Source organism: Bos indicus, chromosome 26 (assembly GCF_029378745.1).
Source record: "Bos indicus isolate NIAB-ARS_2022 breed Sahiwal x Tharparkar chromosome 26, NIAB-ARS_B.indTharparkar_mat_pri_1.0, whole genome shotgun sequence".
NCBI lineage: Eukaryota > Metazoa > Chordata > Mammalia > Artiodactyla > Bovidae > Bos > Bos indicus.
Window position 1 is genome coordinate 25505980 of NC_091785.1, and position 18952 is coordinate 25524931.

Genomic DNA, 18952 nt, shown 5'->3' on the forward strand with positions numbered 1-18952 from the left:
GGACTAAGCAGAATGGCTCCCAGGAGAGGAATTCAGAGCATCTGGTTCAGTTTAATTGTAATTGTCCCAGAGGGTCTGACTTCTTGCTCTTCCCCCAGGCAGCCCTTCTCCAGGATGGCAGATGCAGGTGTGAGCGATGTCGCAGGGGAGTGCACTGTCCTGTGCCAGGGCTCCGAGTCCTCACCTAGGTCTCAGTTTCTAGGGAGTTTTCATGTGTTGCCTCTGGAATGTGCTGGGGTTTTGGGGGTAGATGCTGCTGCTGCTGCTAAGTCACCTCAGTCGTGTCCGACTCTGTGTGACCCCATAGACGGCAGCCCACCAGGCTGCCCTGTCCCTGGGATTCTCCAGGCAAGAACACTGGAGTGGGTTGCCATTTCCTTCTCCAGTGCGTGAAAGTGAAGTTGCTCAGTCATGTCTGACTCTTAGCGGCCCCATGGACTGCAGCCTACCAGGCTCCTCCGTCCATGTGATTTTCCAGGCAAGAGTGCTGGAGTGGGGTGCCATTGAAATAGCTCTAACTCCTAGATAGAAGCTGGTGATTTTACCTGTTTCTCCTCTTAGCCAGGAGATGTGCCTTCAGCAGTGTCTATGCAGGTAAAAGGGAGTGTGGGGGCTTGGAACAGAAGTGGGAGTCAAAGACTGACAATACACTGGGAAGACCTGGCATGAGTTGTTGAGTATTCCTGAGCCTAGGAATGTCTTACTATCAAAGACTTACTATCACAGACTTTGATCCTCACAACAAGACTTAGAAGTAAGTATGTTATTATTCTCTTAACAGAGAAGGGGATTTTGAGGCTCAGAGAGGTCAGATGAGTGTCAAGGTCACGTAACTTGGTGGGGGAGCTAGAATCAGAGAGAGCTTGGACTGCAAAGCCCCCTCTTGTCCCTGCTTCTTAGTGAAATGCACTGAACAAGATAGAAATGCGGAAGAGGAAGAGGCAGGAAGGGACTGGTGCTGACTTTGAGTTGAAATGGCTGATACTCAGATCAACCAGGTTTAGTGTCCTGAACTGGGAAGCCTGGGCATGTGGCATGAGCTCTCTGTGCAGGTCTCAGTTGCAGAGATCTTACAGTGTTTGCAAATCTGTTAGTATGTAGGCTGTGTTCCCTTCCAGGCCTAGGAAAGCGGGTAATTCACTCATGTATCCTCTGCTTAGAGAGTGAGGCTGCTGGGCAAAGGTGTTTAGTGACTGATCCTTGCATCTTAAGTGCAGCTGGTTAGCATTCATTGGCTCTGCTGCCCCTCCCTAGATCTCCTCACTTGTTACTGAAGATCTTTGATTCTTTCAGTTACTTTTTTTGGGCTGCTATTGGCTGAGGGTCTGGACATTGCCATGAGCTGCTGGTGGTTGACTTTAGGTCCCAGGATATTATTCAGGAAGGGCAGGCCTATGTAGATAGATGAGTGTCTTGGGTCCTGGCACACATGCAGGGTGAGAAGCATGAGTGAGACCCCTGAATGTAGAAAGCAGAGAAGTACAGAGAGGGAACTGGGGATCGGGGATGGGGGTGGGAGGGGTCATCAAAGAACTGCCTGTGCCACAGTTTGTCCCCACGTTGTCCCTAAAAGAGTTGTTTGAAGGAACAGGAGACTGTACACTTCTATTTTCCACCCATCCATGCCTTGTGTTTCTAGGATTAGTTTGATCTGTGTCACTGTGTCACTCTTTGGGACACATGCAGTAAAAGGAAGCTCTGTTGAGGTTAACTAATGGGATCATCTGAATCTTCTCTCATCTCCTTTTCCAGCTGAGGAATCTTGGGTAAGCCACTTAAATTCTCAGGATCTCTATTTATGCATTTATTTTTTTGGATCATGTGGTAGCTCTGTTTTTAATTTTTTGAGGAACCTCCATACAGTTTTCCATAGTGCTGGCAATTTTTTTCCCAGCAGCAGTGCAATAAAAATTTCTTGTTCTACATCCTTGCCAACACTTGTTATTTCTTGTCTTGTTGAAAATAGACATTTTAACACGTGTGAAGTAATGTCTCATTGTGATTTTGCTTTGTGTTTCCTTGATGATTATTGATGTTGAACATCTTTTTGTATACCCTTTGGCTTTCTTTATATATTTATGCATTTTCAGTTTTGGGCAATACATGCTTCATAGATTTCTTCTTAGAATTAAATGATGTAATGATGTAAAGAAATGAGGTGCCTGGAACATTGTAGCTGATAAACACGTGTTGGCCATTTTCTCACCTCCCTCCTCCTTTCTCCAGTGGAGAACGGCAGGCTCCATGGTGCATCATAGAATGTCCTCCAGGGCTGAGTCCAGTGAACCTGGGTTTAAATCTGAGAGCTGCCACTTATTAGCTGTGATGACTTAGACAATCCACCAACCTAGCTCCTCTGAGCCTATAGTCCCTGGCTAGTGAAATGCAGACAAAAATTAGAAGTTTTGATCATTGGTTGAATTTCATGATTAGGTACCAGCTTTATGCTAGGAAGTGGATTCACCATAGTGGACAAAGCAGGCAAGGCCCCCTCCCTTTAGGAAACTTACATTCTCGAGGAGAGGCAGGCATTATTCAAATAACCACACCAATTATTATGTCTTAAATAGTATCCCACACACTAGCTATCAGTACCTGAGCATCAGTGATGCTGTGGTTACCGTCTTCTTTATGAGGGTCCCATGTGATTACAGCCTCTTTCCTCACATAATTTCCTGTTGTCTTCCAGACCCATTTATACACATGAACCCATGTGTATAAAGCAGAGACCCTTTTCTCTAACTATTCCTTTCAGCCCGGGTTAGGTCTGGCACAGCCATTAATTAGTAATGGCTTTCCCATGAAGTGGTTGTCTTTGTAGGCTCTGAGCAAGCATGTCCATGCTACCATAATGTACCAGAATGTGTGCCCCTAACAGTCCTGAGGCAAAGATCAGGAAATTCTGTTTTTATTCTCTTCAGAGCTAAGATACAATTAAAAATGTTACCACAGTAATTGGCAACATCCATTAACTTGATGAGAATTGCCAGAGGCAGCACATTTTCCCCCTCTTCTGCACATTATTAGCCTATAAATATACCTGGTTCCTTTCTCTTTCTTCTCTAGAATTTCTACAAAATATCCACCCAAGCTGTCTCCTTAATGCCCTTTGCCTTTTAAAATTAACTCTCTCAGTTCCTCCAGTACTTCCAGTCCATACCACACAATCTTGCATCTAATTACATGTGCTGATGTACGGGGAAGCAGCTGGGGAAAGCCCACAGCACTGAGAGCTCTGGGCTCAGAGTCAGCAGAGTCTGGTGGGAACCCCAGCTCCACCTGGTTATCTTGAGTGACTTTGGCTTGGGGTTTGATCATCTGCAAAATGGGAACAATACCTGCTAGAAATAAAACAGTGAGATTACAGGAGGATGATGGGAAGGTGCTTTGTAAACTCTTGCATGTGGGGCCCTCCAGATCATTGGTCCCCAGCAGTAACTTTGTCTTCCTGCTCCCTCCTTGGTCTTTTGGTCCCCATAGAGGTGCAGGGCAGATGGGATTTGGTGGCACAAGACTGTTGAGAAAAGCCCTCTTCAGCTGCAGCTGCACCCTGCCAGTGGCTAGCAACACCTCAGGGACCTTTCCAGCAGGAGGTTCCTCTCCCTTCTGATGCACTCACTTGATTAGAAAGATATCCCACCCCTGCCTCAAAGAAGTAGGGCAGAGCAGGATGGAACAGGGGCTTAAGAACAGTCAGTGCAAAGGAAGAGCTCATGTACCTCCATCCTCCACAGCCATAGAGCCTCTCAATGCCAGAGAGCAGAGGGGGAGGGGATCCCGGCATCACCCACCCCACACCTGTGATTTGCAGAGAGAGGAACCGTGCCCAGAGGGGTCAAGTGACGTAGCCAAAGCCACAGTGCTAGACTGTGACCAGAACTAAGGTCTTTGCCCCAGCCCAGTGCTCTTTCTTCTACACTCCAATGCAAGTTTTCCTTAGACACTTTTGAAAGGTTGTTGTTGAACCATGTAAAGATGCCGGGATTCTTGGCCTCCAGAGGAGAAGAATTCAATCTGGGGCGAGAGACGAGGCTTGATCGCTCAGAGCTTTTGTGTAATAAAGTTTTATTAAAGTATAAAGGAGATAGAGAAAGCTTCTGACATAGACATCAGAAGGGGGCAGAAAGAGTACCCCCTTGCTAGTGTTAGCAATGGAGTTATATACTCTCCAATGAATCCAAAGAATGTCTGGAGGTTGTAAAGACCTCACCAGACCTACTCCCATAATTTAAATTTTAAGATAACAGGATTAGCCAGAAGGTTTAATCCAGAGACTATCTTCAGGCAGGATACATTATTGTTATACAATCCTAAGGAATGTCGAGGAAAGAAAAGTTTGTCCTTTCTTCCTCTTTGAGAATTCCAGACCCCTCTCTCCTTGGGGACCCCTAGACTTCTTATCAACCTGCCTAGGAAATGACTTTCTCACTTTCTACACAATCAGTGGTATTCAGATCAGTGTATGTCTGTGTGCACATCTTTGTGTGTGTCTGAATGTAAGATGCCAGGAACCATTGGGAATATTCTCTAAATATGTGCACATGCTATTTCATGTTCATCAAGACAAAACAAGGAAGTTTTGACTCTTATGGAAAATTATAGATTTAGAGAGGTTAAGTAACTTGCTCAAAGTCACACAGCTAATAGAAATAGAGCCAGGATTAGAACCTAGGGCTGATGATTCCAAAGCTCCTAACCACTGGACATAGAAGAGACAAGTTCTTGTCCTAAAAACAGACTATGGGTTGAAAATAATACCTAGTGTGATCGGGCAACCCCAATAAACACTGACTGTGTCATCCCAGACTCCAGTTTAGGAAATGTGGGGCAGTGAGACTTCTTTTTTTAATAAGATAATGTGATTTTTCTCATTAAAAAAAATTATTTACTTTTAATTGAAGGATAATTCCTTTACAATATTGTATTGGTTTCTGCCTTACATCATCATGTATCAGCCATAGGTATGCATATGTCCCCTCCCTCCTGAACCTTCATCCCAGCTCCCACCCCATCCCACTCCTCTAGGTTGTCACAGAGCCCTGGTTTGAATTCCCTAAGTCACACAGCAAATTCCCACTGGCTATCTATTTTACATATGGTAATCTATATGTTTCCATGCTACTCTCTCTATTTGTCCCACTCTCTCCTTCTCCAGTACCCCAGCCCGCAGGGAAGCTTTTGTTCCTTCCTAACTGTCTTTGAGCTCTTTCAAATCCTAAAAGATGATGCTGTGAAAGTGCTGCACTCAATATGCCAGCAAACTTGGAAAACTCAGCAGTGGCCATGGGACTGAAAAAGTCAGCTTTCATTGCAATCCCAAAGAAAGGCAATGCCAAAGAATGTTCAAATTACTGCACAATTGTACTCATTCACACGCTAGCAAAGTAATGCTCAAAATTCTCCAAACCAGGCTTCAACAGTACATGATTGGTGAACTTCCAGATGTTCAAGCTGGTTTTAGAAAAGACAGAGGAACCAGAGATCAAATTGCCAACATCCACTGGATCATCAAAAAAGCAAGAGAGTTCCAGAAAAAACATCTGCTTCTGCTTTATTGACTATGCCAAAGCCTTTGACTGTGTGGATCACAATAAACTGTGGAAAATTCTTGAAGAGATGGGAATACCAGACCACCTTACCTGCCTCCTGAGAAATCTGTATTCAGGTCAAGAAGCAACAGTGAGAACTGGACATGGAGCAACAGACTGGTTCCAAATTGGGAAAGGAGTACGTCAAGGCTGTATATTGTCACCCTGCTTATTTAACTTATATGCAGAATACAGCATGCAAAATGCCAGGCTGGGTAAAGCACAAGCTGGAATCAAGATAGCCTGGAAAAATATCGATGACCTCAGATGCACAGATGACACCACCCTTATGGCAAAAAGTGAAGAAGAACTAAAGAGCCTCTTGATGAAAGTGAAAGAGGACAATGAAAAAGTTGGCTTAAAACTCAACATTCAAAAAACTAAGATTATGGCATCCAGTCCCATCACTTCATGGCAAATAGATGGGGAAACAATGGAAACAGTGACTGACTTTATTTTTGTGTGCTTAAAAATCACTGCCTGTGGATGGTGACTACAGCCATGAAATTAAAAGATGCTTGCTACTTGGAAGGAAAGTTATGACCAACCTAGATAGCATATTAAAAAGCAGAGACATTACTTTGCCAACAAAGATCTGTCTAGTCAAAGTTATGGTTTTTCCAGTAGTCATATACGGATGTGAGAGTTGGACCATAAAGAAAGCTGATCACCAAAGAATTGATACTTTTGAACTATGGTGTTGGAGAAGACTCTTGAGAGTCCCTTGGACTGCAAGGTAATCAAACCAGTCAATCCTGAAGGAAATCAGTCCTGAGTATTCATTGGAAGTATTGATGCTGAAGCTGAAAGTCCAATACTTTGGCCACCTGATGTGAAGAACTGACGCATTGGAAAAGACCCTGATGCTGGGAAAGATTGAAGGTGGGAGGAGAAGAGACGACAGAGGATGAGATGGTTGGATGGCATGGCCAACTCGATGGACACGAGTTTGAGTAAACTCTGGGAGTTGGTGATGGATAGGGAAGCCTTGTGTGCTGCAGTCCATGGGGTTGCAAAAAGTCAAACACGACTGAGTGACTGAACTGAACTGAATTGTTTTTATTTAACTGATCTCTATTCTTTATTATATATTTATACCCTATTTCTCTCTCAAATTATATCCTACCCCACTTTCTAACCCCTCCACTACCTCTGGCTCCTGACCCTCATTTTTCTGCTGGGGTCCATGCTGCATACACAAGAAGCATTTGGGAAGTTTCAGGTATTGGCTCAGGACCTCAGTGAATGAGAACATGAGAGGATTCCCACAATGCACTGCCATTTGGGGGTCACACAACACATGTTGTGATATGTTAAGCATATCCCATAGAAACCAAAAATAAATAAAGATAAAGCAACATTATTAGGTTGTTCTAAGTTTTAAAAAAATTGTACTGGAGTACAGTTGATTCAGTTGTCCCTGGTGGCTCAGATAGTAAAGAATCTGCCTGCAATGTAGGAGCCCCAGGTTCAATCCCTGGGTCTGGAAAATCCCCTAAAGAGGGGAAAGGCTACCCACTCCCATATTCTTGCCTGGAGAATCACATGGACAGAGGAGTCTGGCAGACTATAGTCCATGGGGTTGCAAAAAGAGTCAGATGTGACTGAGCGACTAACATTTAACTTACAGTTGATTTGCAATATTGTGTTAGTTCTTGCTGGACAGCAAAGTGAATCAGTTACACATATACATATATCCTCTTTTTTAAAAGATTCTTTTCCCATATGGGTCATTACAGAGTATTGAGTAGAGTTCCCTGTGATGTAGAGTTCCCTGATTCTTATTATCTATTTTATTATACATAGTAATGTGTACATGTCAGCCCCAATCTCCCAATAAAACATTTTTAAAAAGTACAGACTTTCCTAAGTAACAGTTTATAAAAGATGTTTTAATAGAAATTAACTTCTAAAGAAACAGAGTGAATGTACCTACAGAAAGACAGGAATTTGTCCAACGTTATGGAATGTCACAGATTTTAGTTTGCAGGAAGCAATTCATAATTCCTGGCATGGTGGCTTTTCACTGACTTCAGATCCTTTCTTATTCTGTCTCCAAAGTGGTCTCTTATGACTACTGCTCAGTATTCTCCTCCCCATCATGTCTATTTGCACCATCACACCTTGGGTCATATCATCCCTCTCTCCCTTCTGACTTTCCAATCCCACACATTCTTCAAGCCTGCTCCTTGTTTCCCCATCGCTGTGAAACCCTACCTGATCCCCTGCACCTTTCCAATAAGACTGAAATTCCCTCTGTGTGTTACCCCATAAATACCTATTAAAGGTACTCTCAGGAGATAGGTAGTGGGGTCTGAGAATGAACATTCCAAAATCTAATGGCTGGGAATAAGAGCATTGCCTGTTCTCTGCAGTCCCTCTACAAATGAGGCAATGTGCTTGGTCTGTTTAATAGGATCAAATAGTTTTCTATGAGCAACCTTTCCTTAAGCTGTGATCATATGACATGATCTTGTTTTCTAGAGCTATGCTAGTCTATAGCCCATATGTATGTAGAAAACAAATGGGCTGTGTGGTAGACTGGTTGGCAGCTTCCTAAGTGCTCACACATAGTGAGTATTCAGTAAGTACTTGCAAAGGGATTACTGGTTATATTCCTAGTAGACCAGCTGTTCAGTTGCATTCAGGGAAAACCTCACGGATTGTCACTATATTAGCACAATCACAAACCCCAGTGACCAAAGCTTAGCTTCAAATTGCTACTGCCAGCATGAGCATGATATTAGCTATGGTTCACTGAGATTCTTCATTTGAGTTCAAACTCCTCATCTGTTGCAAGTGACCTCCTGATGTGTGTATGCCTTGTCCTGAAAATAGTTCATGTGACTGCTGAATTTCATTCTAGCCATTTAGAATTTAGAAAGGTATTATATTAAATTAGACCATGCGGTTTCTCTTTCCTTCCTTCCTCCCTGGCCCCTGCCTTCCTTCCTCCTTCCTTCCCTCTCTCTTGCCGTTCCTCCCTCCCTCCCTTCAATACTGCTTCTCTGGTAAGGAATACTATACTTGTGTCCCTGGATAAACCTATATCTTCTTATATATCTTTACATGTTATGAAAAATACTTAGTCTACCACATGAGATGCTCTCTGATACTTCCATTCCATATTTTATAAAAAATAATTGGGGTTTGATCCGCTAGATGTATTTTACAATCCACCAGTAGAACATAGCCTATTGTTAGAGACATACTGATACAGTAATCAGTAGCCCTTTTAATTTTCTGGGAGAACCAGAATGCTGAAGGGACAGTAGCTAACCCTTATGTCCAGAAACGGCTCTGCACATGCTGAGCAACTTTTAGAGAGCATATTAATGATGATTCTGGGTATGGGAAACAGTAACTAATTTTGTTGTTGTTCACTTGCTCAGTCATGTCCGACTCTCTGTGGCCCCATGGACTGTAACGTGCCAAGCTTCCCTGTCTTTCACCATCTCACAGAGCTTGCTGAAACTCATGGCCATTGAGTTGGTGACGCCATCCAACCATCTCATCCTCTGTCATCCCCTTCTCCTCCTGCCTCAATCTTTCCCAGCATCAGGGTCTTTTCCAATGAGTCAGTTATTCGCATCAGGTGGCCAAAGTATTGGAGCTTCAGCTTCAGCATCAGTACTTCCAGTGAATATTTTAGGTTTAATTTCCTTTAGGATTGATTGGTTTGATCTCTGTGCTTATTGAGAGAGATAAAGAGAAAGAAAGAGAGAGAGACATTATTAGAATCCCAGAAAGGGAATGCATTTAGACCTCACAAAGGTCCCTATCCCATAACCTCACAAAGTGCCTTCTTTCTTTCTGTCTTTTTTTTCCTTTCATCTCTGCTTCTCTCTTCTTTCTGGCTGAATAGTTGAAGGTGTCCAAGACAAGTTTCTCCGAGTCTCATGCTACAGTTTCTCAAAGCAGTCCTAAAGTCTGGGAAACGTGTCTCTGAACCAGCTTTGGTGAGGATCTCCCCTGGTCTAATCGGCTATAGACAGGAACAGAGCCATGTAGTACAACATGGGCATAGGGTTCTACACCTAGACATCTGTGGATCTGGGAGGAGCCAGCGGTTGACCGAGGCAGGGATTATTGTGATGCAGGAGAGCTCCCAGAGTGCCCACTAGAGGAGCTGTATTCATTTGAGCTAGATAAGATCCCTGGGTTTTTGTGGCCCTAGTGTTTTCAAAGGATGGTCGTGCATTTGCCAAGCAAATCACAGATGACTGTGTTTGACAGATCCAATATTGCTTTGAGGATAAATGGTGAAAATAACAGCATAATAATGGAAAATGAAGACTTTATTTACTTAATTGCCTAGAGATTAATTAAACAGATGAAATCTGTTCCACCATATTATGGAACCGTTTTCAACATTTATCCTAAACATACTGTTGGGGTTATTACTACTTTCGTTTCTGTGTTCATCTATCTACTCAGGCGATATTTAATAATACAGAGCAAGAAGGCACAATGGTAGGTGCTAGTGGAAAAATAATTTAATCAGATCTAAATCGTATCTTTAGGGACAGTACAATAAAGAAGGAGAAAAAAAATTGAGGTACACAGATAATTGATGGTGGCATAAAATGAATTATGTGTGAATCTGAGATCCATCTCTTTCTCACTCTGTACCAATGATTAGGCAATTTGCCATCTCAAAATTTTCATTTCCTCATCTGAAAAAAAATTATACTGCCAATTTCAAAAGTTTGTTTAAGAATTAAGAGAGACAACATATTAAATTAATAATAAAAGGGGCCTTTCCTGGAGGTCCAGTGGTTAGCACTCTGTGCTTCCACTACAGGGAGTGTGGGTTCGATTCCTGGTTGGGGAACTAAGATCCCACATGCCACATGGCCAAAACAAAGATGATAATAACACTTTTGGTACATTAGATACTCAATAAATATTACACTTAAAAAGTATTAGTTCCACATAATGTGAGCTGTATATTAGTAAGCATTACATAGAGTTAGTTGTTGAAGTATGCCTCTATTTGAAATGTTTACATGCATTCAGTTCTCATAAAAACAATGCAAAGGGTGCTATTATGATATCCCCAGTGTGCAGACTAGAAACATGCAGCAAGGAGATTGAGTTAATTGCCTGTGATCCCAAGGCAACTGAGTGATGGAGCCGAGACTTTAACTCGGAGTGCCTGATTCCGGACTGTATGCTTTTAACTACCCCACTGATATATAAAAAGGAAGGGATATTTCAGCTTGGTTTGTGAAGGTTGCATTTCAATCTCTAATGAGTGATTTTCAACTCTGACTGCACATCCTTATCACTCATGAGCATCTAAAAGCTATTGATTCCTGGATGATACTCTAGGGTAGTGGTTCTCAGAGTGTGTTCCCTGACCATCAACATCATATGTTTTATGTGTTTGCTAAGAATGCAAATTGTTGAGCCCTACCCCAGACCTCTCAAATACAAAACTCTGAGGCTGAGCCTAGCATCTGTTTTAATAAAAAGATTCTGATGTAGCTAAAATGTGAGAGGACGATTGCTCTAGACCAATGAAACCAGAATTTACGGGATTGGGACCTGTGCATTGGTATTCAGTATTTTTTAGAAAGTTTCTCATAGCATTATAATGTTTAGTCAAGATCAGGAGGCTTTCATGGAATGTGGTATTGAGTTGTACCATAAGTGGGGATGGAGAAGGAAATGGCAACCCTCTCCAGTGTTCTTGCCTGGAGAATCCCAGGGACAGGGGAGCCTGATGGGCTGCCATCTATGGGGTCGCACAGAGTCGGACACGACTGAAGTGACTTAGCAGCAGCAGCAGCAGCAGCATAAGTGGGGAATATGCAGAAGGAAATTTCCAGGTGGAGGGTCAATTTGAGCCAAAACACCAAGGACGAGAATGTTGGTGGTGTGAGCTGGAGAAACATGTTGAGACAAGGTTATCTTGAAATTTAACAGTCTAGCAAATCATTTAGTCAAGCATTTGTCCTTTGTCCCCTCAATACCTCCCTCATGTACACACCAATATCCAGTGTTCTTATTTCTGGGGAAGATTTTTCTCTAGAATTCACATCCACAAGGAGAGAAAAACAGACCAGAGTTTAGCTCTGTCACTTCCTCACAGCAGCCCAGGTGCTACAAAGAGGCTGTCCTGAGGTTCTGAACTGGGTTTGAGAGCCACATGACACTGGCTAATAACTGTGTGTCTTTGGACAGTTGTGTGAAGCTCAGTTTTCTCATCTGCTTAGTGAAGGGGCTGAACGAGATCATGGGCTCGCAGTTGTTGCGCCCAGCTCTCTTGGGCATGGTTGTCTGGGTGAGCCGTTCCTGATTCCTGATAAGTTCCTGTTTGATCTATTGCACGTGTTAGAACTTGGAGACTGTATATGAACAGAGAATTCAGTTGCTAAAAATAAGTTTGAAAGCCACTTGGCCTTTTGCAGGTACTTCCATCAGTAACAGCTGCACTTCCGTCATAGCATCTGTGAGCATGTGGTTCTGACATAACATCTGTGAGCATGTGGTTCCAGGCGCCACATGAAGTTTCAGTTTCTTCCCTGGAGGCTTGGCCGTGGCTTCTTATGTCCTTTCGTCCCCTGTGTCCTTGGTCCTTGCTCAGATCAAGAACTCTCAGTTTTGGAGAAGAATCCCTATCTTTCCCCTTTAGGGTTTCAAATGATCCTTGTGTGCTGATGCTGAGTTTGGTAATTGTTATAAAACTAAATATTGTAAAGTTTAAAAAAAAAAAAGAATAAAAAAATAAAGATATCTTTCTTTCACTGAAAAAAAAAGAAAAAAAAACTAAATAGCCCCAGGAGGAAACCACTTCACACGTTACTCAGGTCTGTGTAGATTCATTACTGTTTTCTCATCAGTTGAGTAATTTTCATGATAAAAAAATGATCTGGGACATAGACAGGAAACTGAGATCTTGTTTGAGCCTAAGAAAAGTTTTCTTTAAGACCCAAAAGTGAGCTCAGGGCTTACTTGGGGCCTTATGAAGTTTTGCCTGAGTGAAAGTGTTATAATCATTTATTCAAAACATATTTGTTGATGGTCTACCAAGGATGTTACCAAGGATTAAAAAAAAATCGAATCCTACTTCTTTGAAATTTGTATCTAAGTAACGCACTGGTCATAACAAACTCTCTCTACCAACAACACAAAAGAAGACTCTACACATGGACATCACCAGATGGTCAACACCAAAATCAGATTGATTATATTCTTTGTAGCCAAAGATGGAGATGCTCTATACAGTCAGCAAAAACAAAACCAGGAGCTGACTGTGGCTCAGATCATGAACTCCTTATTGCCAAATTCAGACTTAAATTGAAGAAAGTGGGGAAAACCACTAGACCATTCAGGTATGACCTAAATCAAATTCCTTATGATTATACAGTGGAAGTGAGAAATAGATTTAAGGGACTAGATCTGATAGACAGAGTGCCTGATGAACTATGGACGGAGGTTTGTGACATTGTACAGGAGACAGGGATCAAGACCATCCCCATAGAAAAGAAATGCAAAAAAGCAAAATGGCTGTCTGAAGAGGCCTTACAAATAGCTGTGAAAAGAAGAGAAGTGAAAAGCAAAGGAGAAAAGGAAAGATATAAGCATCTGAATGCAGAGTTCCAAAGAATAGCAAGAAGAGATAAGAAAGCCTTCCTCAGTGATCAGTGCAAAGAAATAGAGGAAAACAACAGAATGGGAAAGACTAGAGATCTCTTCAAGAAAATTAGAGATATCAAGGGAACATTTCATGCAAAGATGGGCTTGATAAAGGACAGAAATGGTATGGACCTAACAGAAGCAGAAGATATTAAGAAGAGGTAGTAAGAATACACAAAATAACTGTACAAAAAAGAGCTTCACGACCCAGATAATCATGATGGTGTGATCACTCACCTAGAGCCAGACATCCTGGAATGTGCAGTCAAGTGGGCCTTAGAAAGCATCACACGAACAAAGCTAGTGGAGGTGATGGAATTCCAGTTGAGCTATTTCAAATCCTGAAAGATGATGCTGTGAAAGTGCTGCACTCAATATGCCAGCAAATTTGGAAAACTCAGCAGTGGCCACAGGACTGGAAAAGGTCAGTTATCATTCCAATTCCAAAGAAAGGCAATGCCAAAGAATGCTCAAAGTACCCCACAATTGCACTCATCTCACACGCTAGTAAAGTAATGCTCAAAATTCTCTAAGCCAGGCTTCAGCAATACGTGAACCATGAAATTCCAGATGTTCAAGCTGGATTTAGAAAAGACAGAGGAACCACAGATCAAATTGCCAACATCCACTGGATCATCGAAAAAGCAAGAGAGTTCCAGAAAAACATCTACTTCTGCTTTATTGACTATGCCAAAGCCTTTGACTGTGTGGATCACAATAAACTGTGGAAAATTCTGAAAGAGATGGGAATACCAGAGCACCTGACCTGCCTCTTGAGAAACCTATATGCATGTCAGGAAGCAACAGTTAGAAATGGACATGGAACAAAAGACTGGTTCCAAATAGGAAAAGGAGTACGTCAAGGCTGTATATTGTCACCCTGCTTATTTAACTTCTATGCAGAGTACATTATGAGAAACACTGGGCTGGAAGAAGCACAGGCTGGAATCAAGATTGCTGGGAGAAATATCAATAACCTCAGATATGCAAATGACACCACCCTTATGACAGAAAGTGAAGGGAACTAAAAAGCCTCTTGAAGAAAGTGAAAGCGGAGAGTGAAAAAGTTGGCTTAAAGCTCAACATTCAGAAAACCTAGATTATGGCATCCAATCCCATCACTTCATGGCAAATAGATGGGGAAACAGTGGAAACAGTGTCAGGCTTTATTTTTTGGGCTCCAAAATCACTGCAGATGGTGAGTACAGCCATGAAATTAAAAGACTCTTACTCCTTGGAAGGAAAGTTACGATGAACCTAGATAGTATATTGAAAAGCAGAGATATTACTTTGCCAACAAAGGTCCATCTAGTGAAGGCTATGATTTTTCCAGTGGTCATGTATGGATGTGAGAATTGGACTGTGAAGAAACTGAGCATCGATGAATTGATGCTTTTGAACTGTGGTGTTGGAGAAGACTCTTGAGAGTCCCTTGGACTGCAAGGAGATCAAACCAATCCATCCTAAAGGAGATCAGTCCTGGATGTTCATTGGAAGGAATGATGCTAAAGCTGAAACTCCAGTACTTTGACCACCTCATGCGAAGAGCTGACTCATTGGAAAAGACCCTGATTCTGGGAGGGATTGGTGGCAGGAGGAGAAGGGGACGACAGAGGATGAGATGGCTGGATGGCATCACCAACTCGAAGGACATGAGTTTGAGTGAACTCTGGGAGTTGGTGATGGACAGGAAGGCCTGGCATGCTGTGATTCATGGGGTCGCAAAGAGTTGGACACGACTGAGTGACTGAACTGAACTGATAGAAGACATACAAGGGCAATTGCATAAGTAATGTGATTAAACCATGCAAAGCAGTGATTCTAAGACTTGGCTGTGCATGGAAATCATCTCGGAGTTTAAGACATGCAGATGCCTTGATCCAACCCCAAAGGTTTTGATTTCATTGGTTTGGGAAGGCTTCAAGACTCTGGATATTCCAAGGTTCCCCAGTGACTCTTACAGGCAGCCAAGTTTGAGAATCACCAAGGTAAGGAAGCAGATAAAGTTCTTCTTTATCTGCTGGAGGGAAGAGGCCAACTAAGCAGTGAAGGAACGGTAAGAGGTATCTGGAGAAGAAAAGGGGCAGGGAGAGAGTTGGATACAAGGGCACTGCAGGCAGAAGGGATAGGAGTCAAGACAGCTGCTCTAGATGGAGAACTAAGTCAGTCAGTCTGTCTAGTTCTGGCCTAGTTCCTGTGTCATCTTAGACACATGTCCATTGCTCTGTGCCACAGTTTCCCATTCACTCAAATATAACTAATGATAACTGTTCTCCTTACCTTAAGTGTTTTGCTTTAAGGTCAAATGAGATGAGGAAAAATTAAAAGATAGTATATTGATGATCATTAAGCAAAAAATAAAGCACTAGAGTAAAAACCTCTTTCATTCAGCTTCTTTGGGGAAAGAACTATTTCGCATAAATGAGCCTTGTCTGTTGCTGAGCACAGGCTTTCTCCAGTACAGTGAATGGGGGCTACTCTCTAGCTGCAGTGCTTGGGCTTCTCATTGCAGTGGTTTGTTATGTTGTGGAGCACGGCCCTAGGGCGCGGGGCTCAGTAGTTGTGGTACACAGGCCTAGTTTCCTGGCAGCGTGTGGGATCCTCCCAGACCAGGGATTGAACTCATGTTCCCTGCACTGACAGGCGGACTCTCAACCACTGGACCACCAGGGAAGCCCGCATAAATGAACTTTTAAGTAACTGAAGTTTAGCTATTCAACAAAATGCTGCTGCTTCTGCTAAGTCGCTTCAGTCATGTCCGACTCTGTGCGACCCCATAGACAGCAGCCCAACAGGCTCCACCGTCCCTGGGATTCTCCAGGCAAGAACACTGGAGTGGGTTGCCATTTCCTTCTCCGTTGCATGAAAGTGAAAAGTGAAAAGTCGCTCAGTCCTGTCCGACTCTTTGAGACCCCATGGACTGCAGCCTACTAGGCTCCTCTGTCCATGGGATTTTCCAGGCAAGAGTACTGGAGTGGGTTGCCATTGCCTTCTCCATTCAACACAATAATCATTAACAAAAATCATTTTATTTTTCCTAACATAGGTCATTTGCAGCCCTATTTTCTTAAACTGAGTTAACTGATATCATTAGTCCTCTGCTTCCTGTTTTCTCTGCCTGCAGCCTCTTGGCACAGATGTCAGATAGTGAACTGTGATATAATAACAGTTAGGGCCTTAGGACCAGAAGATGCATAGTAGATTTATGGTGTGGAAGATTGGGTTTTGGGTTCTTTGGTCTGTTTTTCATAAGTTTTCTATTTGTCTTGCTATCTGGGTACCAGCTGTTGATTCTCATTGTTTTAATTTGACTTTTCCTTTCTAACTTGCTGCCTCTTATCTATTCAGAACTGAAAAAACAGAAAACCAATCTTTGAATGAGACTGAAAATAAGTAGAAAGACTAAGTGTCCAATTTTGCTGCAGAGAGTGGGTTATGCGATGTCTTTAGTATGTGAATGTTTTCATGTCTGTGTTGCCTTTCTAAGCTGACTTTCTGGGTCCTACTCTCGCCTGGCTATCTTATGCAAGACTGGGCTCTATATGTGGAAGGTTGGAGGCCCACAGGCATTAGATTGTAAAGATTTCTCAGCCTTCCTTTTTCTGGCTGTTGGCCTTAGAATTCTCAGGTTCCCCATTCCTACCACCAGAATTGTGTCCTTGTCAGACCAGATATTGAATATTTGTTACCATATTTATTGTTTACAAGGTAGAGGTAAGGGAAGGCAGATAGGTCCAAACTCAGGAGGGCAGGAGTGTATGGAAGCAAACAGCCAGAAGGGAGGTTTAACCACTTTCCCCAGGGAGAAGAAAGTGGTATGGACTATGGCACCTCAGGTGGAACGGAAGTCATAGAAATAATCAGGTGCGACATGGCAGAGGGTCCGTGACAGAAGTTTAGACCAGCTTTACTATGGGGCACATTATTCTGTGCTCTTTTTGTTTCTATGTTTTTGAGAGTTAGTGACTCCCTGGCAGAGCTCCAGGACACCTGAGTTGTAACCATTACAGGTGGCAGCTGCCAGAGGCCACCACTCTGCAGGGCCTGGGAGTCATCATATTCTGTGGATCCTCAGTACAAGACAGGCCTCCTTTAGAAAGCAGCTTTCTGAGTAACAACCCCAGATGCCTCCCCACATTGTTGTCAGCTGTCCTTGTCACTGAGCTTCTGACTCTCCTTTCCTCCCCAGGTCAGTGGCCGGACTGGATAAGGAGGCAGACCTGGTGCACATGGAGGTGCGGACAGCGGACGGATGTGAGTGCTGTGGCCGCTGGCGGGGCGGGGAAATCTGCCCGCGGGCCTCTCCTCCACCCCCACCAATTTGCATTTTAATGACTTGGGAAGATGAAAAGCCCTGCGCTCCCTTACTGCCATATCCATCTTTATTTCCTAGAGTGGGGGAGAGGCCTTCAGTCCCCAGGGAGACGTTTCATTGAAATAAACTCTCAGGAATGAATTTTCTGGGGATGGGAGTTAATGAGATGAATTTTGAGGCTCCTGTTAGTAATTTCCTGGCATCTTCAGTGTAATTCAAATAGGAATGTCCATAGCTCATCGTGGTATTTTGCATTCACGTGGTGAATTGCAGGGATTGCAAGCTTTAAAAAAACTAAACCTTTACATAGTCAAGATTATGAAAAAAATGTAACTGGAAAAATTATTTGCAAAACTATTTGTTCATCCGTTCAGCAAATATTTAGAAATGGCCTACTGTGTGCCAGGCAAGTTTCTCAGCCCTGGAAATACCATGCTGAGCAAGACCTCTATTGTCCCTGCAAGTTAGCAATGGAATCCAGGATTTCACTCCTTAGTCCATCATGCACCTATATGCATCTTAAACAGAATTTGACTGATAAAGTATCATTTTGTACCAGCTTAAGACTAAACTGAAATTGAAAGTATCCATAGGGGCCTTTCCTGTCCAATAAAAAAAAGATCAACTTAAAATGCATTAAATATGTGAATATATATGATATACATGAAATATGTAAAATATATGAAAACTAATTAGCATATTCTAGGTCATAAATAGACCCAAATAATCCATGAAAATAACAGTGATCTAGCAGTGCAGCAGATCAAAGTACCATACTGTGAGTTGAGGTCCTGGATTCTGCTACCCATTAGCTATGAGACCGAGACCCCCTAACCGCTCTGTTCTCCAGCTTCCTATTATCTGGGGACACTCATCCTTGCCCTGCTCACCTCAGGGTTATGGGTTGAATGTACAAACATAAGGAGATTGTGTTTGGCCTGTATGCTGACATTAGGATATCATTCAGGATACATTAAGTAAAGAAGCTGCGTAAGCTGTGTCCTTGGGAAATCGACTGCTTTTGAGGCCAAACACAGATGTATGATAAAAACATGTGCTTTGGGGAATATATTTTATTTGCTTTGTTTTTACTTTTAAAAGAGTTAGAAGGCAATTGACATGTTACTCTATGCCTGTCAGTCTACTGAGTTCCTTCCTTCCTGCCTTTGTTCCTTTTTCTTTTTTGATTCTTGAATAAATGTAAGTCTCTGAAGCATCCAAGGATAAGGGATGACCCACACTGTTTGTACATTTTTTTTTTTTAACAGAAAAGCTATTTAAGATTTAGGGAGATAATGCCACGTATCCAAATTCAGTGATCATAAGTGTGGTGAAACCTGAATTCTAAATTACTCTTACTGGTAAGGAGAAAAAAAAAACAAAACAAAACTGGAACACTGGAGGA

At 42.6% G+C, this 18952-nt stretch overlaps 1 protein-coding gene across 3 annotated transcripts in view; it reads left to right on the top strand.

The window, feature by feature from the left end:
- Positions 1 to 18952, top strand: part of SORCS3 (sortilin related VPS10 domain containing receptor 3) — a 632833-nt gene that overhangs the window by 439595 nt on the left and 174286 nt on the right. For all 3 annotated transcript variants that reach the window (XM_070780798.1, XM_070780799.1, XM_019953194.2), the window contains one exon: positions 17422 to 17486. In XM_070780798.1, coding sequence (XP_070636899.1) covers positions 17422 to 17486 — 65 coding nt within the window. The remainder of the gene's footprint in view (positions 1 to 17421; positions 17487 to 18952) is intronic.